Raw genomic sequence first — 9,527 nt, 5'->3', positions numbered from 1 at the left:
ATTATCTCGAAAACGGAAAGAAAGTGGGAGGAAAGAAAACACTGGTTGAAGGTATGAACGAAGAAAGTGGATTCAGAAGCAGGGAGTGAGAAGAGCAGGAAGGAAAAACGTGACGACCTCAGGAACAGGTCTTGGAGGGGGATGAAAGGAAAGACATGGAGGGTCCAGAGAGGGGAAGTGGGAAGGAACCTTGACACACCCACCTGAGCGCAGCAGACACCCCTGGACGTGGCAGGGCCAATTCAGCGGCAGGAGGCAGGAAACCATGAGCGGAAAGTCGTATTCAGACCTCGCGTTCCTCTGTCCTGCCTCACTGCCGCCTGCCTGCCCGCCTGCTTCGCCTGCCTGCTTCACCTGCTCGCCTTGACGCTCTCACCTGCAGACAGATTGATTCGTGTTAGAAGCAACTCCAGAACTGAATTTGGGAAACTTCTGTAAAAAATATACCATGAGTGAAGCTTAAAAATTGGTATATTAAAAAAGTTAAAATTGCTACATACAAGTCTTAATGGGTTTATTTTCTAAACCTATAACAAAATAGTGATGTCCCAATGCAAGAGTTAGTGTGTTTGTCCTTGCCACTCGTCCCTCATTACTAGGAGGGAAGAAATCACGGAACCCACCAGATCACCACCACCACTACCACCACACCACCACCACCACCACCGCCCCCCTATCACCCCTACCACCACATGAACACCGAAACACACAACAGGTTTCCATTGCCCTTTACCGAGAGCCCTAAATAGCTTCTGTGAACGGACGAAAATAACTTGATTCGCAAAACATTCCAAGTGTTTTAAGCCGAAGCCACTCAGCCTAGTGTTTTGTGTGAGGCGGCTACTGACACGCACACGCACACGCACACGCACATACACACACACACACACACACACACACACACACACACACACACACATACACACACACACACACGAACGCAGGTGCATCACAAATACTCGTACTTTTTATCCCGGCGGGCACCTGAGTAGGAGGCAATGCAGCTCAGCCCTATAAACGCCGCCCACTCAGCCCGCTGCGTGACCCAGGGAACCAAACACTTGTCAGGCGCCACCACCACCACCACCACCACCACCCACTCGCTATACGCCAAGCCTTGCCTCACGTACTCTCGAGTTTAAGAGATTCTAATTCATATTTCACCTTTTTACAACACTTTTTCCCTCATTCTAAAGCAGTGCATTAACTAATGAACGTCATTAGCTATGCATGAATACTTACTTCACGCACAAAACGCTGAGGATTGTGAATGAAAGAATTGCCCACGTGCTGGCTGCCAGGAGGACGAGGCCGCCAGTGATGGGGATTATGAGATATTCAAATGATGTCAAACACTCGACTTGCGTACAGTGAGCAGGAATACGAAGAGCAGCATTGAGGGATAGCAGCCAAAGACCAGATGATATGAGTTACTAGCGTGCGCAGCACCTAACAAGACTAAGGTAAAACGGTGCGAGATGAAAATGTGAGTGATAAAAAGAATAACTGATTGATTGGGATACGCGATCATGGCGCCTTAACTAAGATGGTCATATGGCGCAGATGAAAATTTATAATACAATATCTCAACCGCTGCCACGATTTCGGTATGGCAAGAGAGACAGACGAAAGACTGAAAAAAAATTACCCAATACAATATTTAGAGACTTCAGAAATTGCCTAAAAAAAAAAAGATCTAATATAGTTTGAAGTGCCTTGATCCTCCCACACATCCTTCCTGACGTCTGCCCACGGATCCTACTGCCATCCCGCCCGCTGCCCCCCTCCTCACCCTCCCCGGTCCACCCACACCTCACAGGTCCAACGCGCAGAAAGCCATTGATCTGAAGGAAAAAATGTGTGATCCGTGCACTCTACTCGCTTCACAGGCACAAACTTTTGATTGGGGCGAAACGTTTCAATAGCAGTGACCCTTTCTCTCATACTCGAACGGCCCCCCTCCCCCTCTCCCTTTACCCCATTATTAACCTCCCTTCCACCCATCCTCTACTTCCATTCCTCGATCTCTCCCTCTCTCCCGCCCTCTCTCCCTCATTTATTTCCACGGTTCCTTTACCTTCTTTTTTTTCTTTCAACTTACACCTCATCCATCTCCTCTCCACCTCTTCCTTGCGTCCTTCAGTTTCTTTCCTCGCTTCCTTCCTTCCATTTTTTCTCTGCCTCTCGCTTTCCGTCCGTCTAAACTTTACTCACTTCATCCATCTTCGTCCTTCTCCTTTCCTTCTTCCCCTCCATCTTTTTTTCGCCCTCCATCCCTCTGTCGCTTTTTCCCAAACACCTCAATCTTTTACGTTCTTCCTCCACCTCCGCCCTCTATCTCTGTATCCCTTGTCATCGTTTTTTTTTCTTTTGTATATATACTTCGTTTCTTTTTCCAGTTTTCTCCATTTATCTCTTTTTATTACGTTCTCTCATCTCTACATCTTCCTCCTCTCCCCTTTCTATCGTTTTCTAAATCTCCCTCTTTTTTATTTTACTTCCTTCTTATTTTCGTCTTCTTCCTCTTATCTCTCTATCGTTTTCGTTTCTTAATCTCCCTCCTTCATTTACTTTTCTTCTCGTTCTTCTTCCATCTCTTCGTTCCCTACTTCCATTGCCTTCTCTCCATTCTGATCTCACCTTTCCTCGCTTCCTTCTCTTTTACTATCGCTTTCTCCACCTTCCTCGTCCGCTCAACTCCTATCTTCAACCTCCCGCCTCCTTCTCTCTTTTACCCACCTCATCCCCCTTCTCTTCCCCCTTACTCTCTTTCTCTCTCTTGGTCCTTCCTCCCCTCCTTGCTCTTCTCTCCCTAGGTCACTACTCCTCCCTTGCTCTCTCCACTGGTCCCTTCTCCCCCTTTCCCTCCTCCCCCTATCTCCTCTTGTCGTGCGCCCTCGAGGCTTCGTAATTTATGAGAAGCCATTGAAGCTATCGCGGCAGTGTTGATGTGTTAGTTAATATTTGCTTTTTGCTCGGGCCATTGTGTGTGTGTGTGTGTGTGTGTGTGTGGGAGGGGGGATGAGGGGTGTGGGTGTGGAGGGGTGTATAGTGTATGTGTGAGGGGTGTAGTGTGTGTGTGTGTGTGTGTGTGTGTGTGTGTGTGTGTGTGTGTGTGTGTGTATGAAAAGTGTGATGGCTGCTGCCCCCGCCTTTCCGCAGACTGCTGTGACGTGCAACCTATGTCTTAGACTGAAGTGTATGTGTGTGTGTGTGTGTGTGTGTGTGTGTGTGTGTGAGAGAGAGAGAGAGAGAGAGAGAGAGAGAGAGAGAGAGAGAGAGAGAGAGAGAGATTCAACACGAGGATAACACACACACACACACACACACACACACACAATGCAAGATGAAAGGCCTCAAGAGGCTCTCTGCGCCACAACAGGCTGGGGCCCACCCATCAGGGCCCTACCATCAAAGCCACACACACACACACACACACACACACACACACACACACACACACACACACACACACACACACACACACACACACACACACACACACACACACACACACACACACACACACACACACACACACACACACACACACACACACACACACACACACACACACACACACACACACACACACACACACACACACACACACACACACACACACACTCACACACACACACACACACACACACACACACACACACACACACACACACACACACACACACACACACACACACACACACACACACACACACACACACACACACACACAAAACTAGAGAAAAGGAAAACGAATGGGTCACATCAATCATGGCCGACATGGACACTGAACAAATCAAACAACAACAATAACAACAACAACAACAACAACAACAACCAACTTTACTATCACTACTACTACTACAACTACTGCTACTGCTACTATTACTACTATTATTATCACTACTACTACTACTACTACTACTACTACTTCTCGAGCATAAAAACATAAGAACACAAGAACGTAAGGAGTATGCAAGAGGCCGGCTGGCTTATACAAGGCACTTTCTGTAAGCCTAACTTGCTACTAACACCACTAATGCTAATACTAATACATCACTGGTATGCACGATAAGAAAATAGAAAAGCACCATTAAACATTGCAAAATCAATAACAACATCAACAACAACAGCAACACCAACAACGACACCAACAATGACAACAGCATTCACAACCGCAACACACATTCATATATCTGACAAAACAAAACAAAAAAAACATACAATAAAATATCAGTGGCGCTGACATCAGAAATAATCATAAAAATACCAATAAATCTTCTCGTGGAAACCCAACACACAAAGGGACGAGCAGAAAGAGTTTAGCAAAATTTGGCATCCGACACCACCACCACCACCACCACCACCATCACAACCACCACCACCACCACCACGTTATTGACTGTTATAATCTATGCGTTTTAATTCCTCGTCACAAATTACGGTCAGCACCACAGCAGCACCAGCAGCAGCCTACCATGCCTCATCCATCCCTCTATTCCTGACTCTCTCCCTCCCTGCCTCCCTCTCTCTCGTAACCATGGCAACCCTCTCCCAGCCCTGTCCCCTTGCCTCCCGGACCCTTCACCTTATCCATGCCTATCCAATCCCCTGCCTGCCAGCCCTACGCCTACTCACTCACTGCCTTGGCGTAATCCACCCCTTGCCATCCACTCACATACCCACTTCCCTTCCTCTTCCTCCTCTTCCTCCTCTTCAAAAGCGGTAACACAAATGATACTACAACCATCCTCCACCCCTTCCTCCTTCTCTTCCTCCTCTTTCCTCTTCTTCCTAACATTATCTATCTTCGTATGAGTAACAAGATTAACAGTTTTGTACCGACAGGCCTTCAAAGACACACACACACACACACACACACACACACACACACACACACACACACACACACACACACACACACGAGGGAGTTATGGATATTACTAAGTTTAGGACGTGGGTTGAAACGGAGATGTTTCCCGAAAGAGAGAGAGAGAGAGAGAGAGAGAGAGAGAGAGAGAGAGAGACCCTAATACCTGACACACTCTCCCCTTCTATTGATACTAACATGTCCTGTCCTGTCTAGTTTTTCCCTCTCCTCCTCCTCTCTCCTCTCCTCTCCTCTCTTCTCCTCGCTACCCTACTTATCTTCATTCTCAACACTCCCTCTTTCTTATCCTCTGTTCTGTTCGGTGCTACTCTCCTCTCCTTCAATCTTCGCATCTCTCCTCTCCTTTACTCTCCCATCCTTTCCTCCTCTCCTCCACTTCTCTCTGGTCTTCCGCCTCACCTCACTTCACCTCCTCCCACACCAGGTCCTCCTAAAGCCTTCCAATCATCCACTTACCTACTCCACCTTCACCTACATCCCCTCCTCCTCCTCCTCCTCCTCCTCCTCCTCCTCGCCCAGGCGCTGCATCACTTTATCACTGATTTACGGTGGCCCAGTGAAAGGCCTTATCACTGCCACTACCGCTCCCGGCCCTCCACCAACCCCCCGCGACCCCTGATAGCGACCACGTTCATTGACAAGACGAAGTGAGCCTCTCCATCCCCTCTTCTGACTCCCTTCCCCCTCCTCCTCCTCCTCCTCCACCTCCTCCTCCTCCGTGTTGGCGTGTCCTCTTCGTGGGTACGCCAAGTCCTTCCTCTTCTGATGGAAATGAAAAAACGATCCACTCTCTATTGGGAGTTTACTTATTAACCAGCGTGGTGGGGTGGGTGGGTGGGAGGGGGGGAGGGAGGTGTGTGTGTATGTGTGTGTGTGTTAAGTAGAACCGTGAACGTAAACTGGAGGTCAGAAATCACGAGGGAGGGAAGGAGGAAAGGAGAGGCAGGGGAGAGGGGTCATGAAGGGCGTTGTTATATTTATTTATGTCCGGGGTCGGCTGTAAATGGAGCGAGGTTATAATCATGATCCGGGATTTACGGTGATGGGGGAGCCGCGCGACCGTGAAATAAACATGTACCCTTTTCTCTGTTTCCCTACTTTTACTACTCTGTCTGTCTCTCTCTCCCCCTCCATTCTCTTCCTCTCCTCCTCTCTGTCAGCGTTCCAGCATTCTACTTTTACTACTCTGTCTGTCTGTCTCTCTCCCCCTCCATTCTCTTTCTGGTCCTCCCTCTGTCACGTTCCAGCATTCTACTTTTACTACTCTGTCTGTCTGTCTCTCTCCCCCTCCATTCTCTTTCTGGTCCTCCCTCTGTCACGTTCCAGCATTCTACTTTTACTACTTTGTCTGTGTCCCTTCCCCTATCTGTCTCTCTCCTTGGTCTCCCCTCTGTCACGTTTTGGCACTCCACTTTTACCACTTTATCTTTCTGTCTGTGTCTCTCCCCATTTTGTCTCTCTCTGGTCTTTCCTTTGTCACGTAACACAATACGTACAAACTGTTTGAACTAATGAAGTAATGTTCGTATGTGACACGTGGCGGCGATGGTCTGATACAAATGGATGCCAATTCTTGAACGATATAGATACATTGATTGATGGATAAATAGACAGGTACAAGAGGACAGACAGAAATAGGAAAATATGAAAAATACGAAAAACGACCAAAGAGATCTGCAAATAGTGTTAAACGGAACACATTAAACTTAGGACATTTTAATAGGGACACAATTAATAAGAAAAAATACATATGATGGACAACACGAAAGGAATGGAGAAGAGGTTAAAAGGAACAACTGGATGAGAAGGAGGAGGAGGAGGAGAAGGAGGAGGAGGAGGAGGAGGAGGAGGAGGAGGAGGAAGAGGAGGAGGAGGGGAGGGAGATAGAGGAGTTACAAAGATATGAAGCAGAATCAGAACTAAGATGGAGATGCAGAGGAGGAGGAGGAGGAGGAGGAGGAGGAGGAGGAGGAGGAGGAGGAGGAGGAGAAGGAGGAGGGAGATGAAGAGGAGGAGGAGGAGGAGGAAGAAGAAGAAGAAAACCATCACAATCAACAACAACAACCAAAACCAAAAAACAACCAGCACCTACAACAACCCAGCCCTCCCCATCCCCCCCACCCCAACCAATCCTGAACCTGGCGAGAGGAAGGTAAACGAGGGCGGTGATCACGGGCTCGTTGATCAGGCCGCGCGGAAGGAGGAGCCGCCCGGAGAAGGACCTCATAGTCCCCGAACTCCCTGACAACTCGAGTTAACAAGTCCAATTTGTCTTCAGATTCTCCCTCTCACCTTACTGGGCCTGGAGTAGGGAGGCGCGGAGAGACACGGAGGGATAGAGATGAAGGGTGGAGTAGACGAGGAGAGATAGAGACAGGCAGAAGAGATTATACAGACACAGAGAGGGACAGAAAGGAAAATAGAAGCAAAGAGATAGATGAAAGGACAGAAAAATGAAGGGTGGAGGAGACGAGGAGAGATAGAGACAGACAGAAGAGAGGATACAGACACAGAGAGGGAAAGAAAGGAGAATAAAAACAAAGAGACAGATGAAAGGACAGAAAATTGAAGGGTGTAGGAAACAAGGCGAGATAAAGACAGACAAACGGGAGGATATAGACACAGAGTGGAACAAAAGAGAAAAAAACACAAAGATATATAAAAAACAAAAAAATGAAAGGCAATGAGGCAAAGAGAGATAGAGACAGAGAAGAGACGATATAGACAGAGAGACAGAAGGGAAGAAGGAAATACAAAGAGACAGACAAAAGCGCAGAGTCAAAGAGTGGAGGAGACGAAGAGAGATAGAGACAGAAAGGAGGTTACAGACAGAGAGAAAAGGGTTCAAGGAAACAAAGAGACAGACAGAAGCACAGAGACAAGGAGAGGATATAGACACAGAGAGAGGCAGGAGAGGAGATAGAGACACAGAAATAAACAAAAGGACAGACAAATGGTGAAGGGGACTAGGAGAGATAGAGAGAGACAGAAGGGAAAGTAGAAACGCAGAGAGAGGGACACAGAAGGATAGAGAGAAAGAATGGAGGACAGGAGAGATAGACAGAGACAGAGGGGAAGATAGAGAAACAGAGAAGAGCATGGAAGGGCAAACTCAAAGGATCAAATAGATAAAAAGAAAGAGACAGACAGTGGAAAGAAACAATATGGAACACGGAACGAATGAGAGATAATGGGAGAGATATGAAAAGTGTAAATGGAAAGAGACAGGGAGAGACAGAGAGACATAAGAGATAAACAGAGAGAGGACAAGGACAACCACCATCCCCTTATCAACAATCACCATCATCACCACCATCACCACCACCATCGTCCCACACTAACCCTATCATCATCCTCCCACCACCATCATCACCATCACCACAACCATCACCACCACCACCACCACACCGCCATCACAGAGGCTGCCATGCTGTCTGTAATTAAAAAAACACATTCGACATGACATTTCCATCCGTCTGTAGGCACGTTAATATTTTTGCGTCTCTCTCTCTCTCTCTCTCTCTCTCTCTCTCTCTCTCTCTCTCTCTCTCTCTCTCTCTCTCTCTCTCTCTCTGTAGATTCACATTAATATTTCACGTTGGCCGCGTGTTCCAGCCGCCGACGCGAGATTAAAAGATATATTTTTCTCACATTTTTCATTAATCTTTCTTTTTCTGCATATTTTTTTCAAACTTATTTTTCATTTTCATTTCTTTTTTCTTTAGCTTTTGCACTTTGAATCCATGGAGTTGCTGGTGCTGTGATGGTGATGGTGGAGAGATAGCGGTGGTGATGATATTATTAAGGTTTTGGTGATGGTGGTGGAGGTGGTGATGGTAATGGTGTTGAGGGCAATATGGGTAGACAAAAATGTGAATGGTGCAAGATAGTAGTTAGAACATACACGAAAACCACTGATGTAAAAATAGTAAAAAAAATAATAACAATAATAATAATAATAATAATAATAATAATAATAATGCTGTCTCACCTGGTCCACTAACCCCCTCCCTTCTCTCCCTTACAGGTAAAACGCTGCCCTGATGCTGAGGATGCCGGGTGAGTGGAGGAGGGAGGAAGGAGTGAGCAAGGTATGACGGAGAGGGATGCTGGAAACGGGGAAGAGAGAGAGAGAGAGAGAGAGAGAACAACCACTGTTGTTTGTTTCTCTGGTGTCCCCCCCCTCACTTCATGAATAGGTTGGAGGAGGAGGGGGAGGAGGAGGAGAAGGAGGAGGAGAAGGGCGAGGAAAAAAAGGAGGAAGAGACCGATGATAACGAGTAAGAAAAAAAAGAGCAAATACAAGAAAAAGAAGAATGATGAAGAATCGGAAAAGCTTAAGAGAAAAGAATGAGGAAGAGGAGTGTGAGAAAGAGGAGGAGGAGGAGGAGGAGGACTGGGGGAGGGGGTTGTCGGGTGCCTCTTCCCAGGTAACGAGCGGTACTAACGACCAATTAGAGTCAGGTGAACAGCACGCAGGTGATTGTTCAGGGCGAGGGACGGGGAGGAGGTGCTGATGGAGAGGCGGAAGGCAGGCAGGCAGGAAGAAGAGGAGAAAGGAGAGGAAAGGAGAGGAGAAAAAATGTGGAACGGGGTGAGAGGAACAAGAAGATGCTGATGAAGAGGCGGAAGA

The 9,527-nt window shown here is 47.2% G+C and overlaps 1 protein-coding gene across 1 annotated transcript in view; it reads left to right on the top strand.

Annotated features, from left to right (window-relative positions):
* Positions 1-8,972, top strand: part of LOC126990947 (uncharacterized) — a 67,296-nt gene extending 58,324 nt beyond the window's left edge. Inside the window, exon 2 of the mRNA XM_050849571.1 lies at positions 8,922-8,972. Coding sequence (XP_050705528.1) covers positions 8,922-8,957 — 36 coding nt within the window. The 3' untranslated portion in view covers positions 8,958-8,972. The remainder of the gene's footprint in view (positions 1-8,921) is intronic.
* Positions 8,973-9,527: the final 555 nt, after the last annotated feature.

The sequence above is a fragment of the Eriocheir sinensis genome, unplaced genomic scaffold (genome assembly GCF_024679095.1).
Source record: "Eriocheir sinensis breed Jianghai 21 unplaced genomic scaffold, ASM2467909v1 Scaffold228, whole genome shotgun sequence".
NCBI lineage: Eukaryota > Metazoa > Arthropoda > Malacostraca > Decapoda > Varunidae > Eriocheir > Eriocheir sinensis.
The sequence above is the reverse complement of the archived record's forward strand: the minus strand, read 5'-3'. Positions and strand labels throughout refer to the sequence as shown.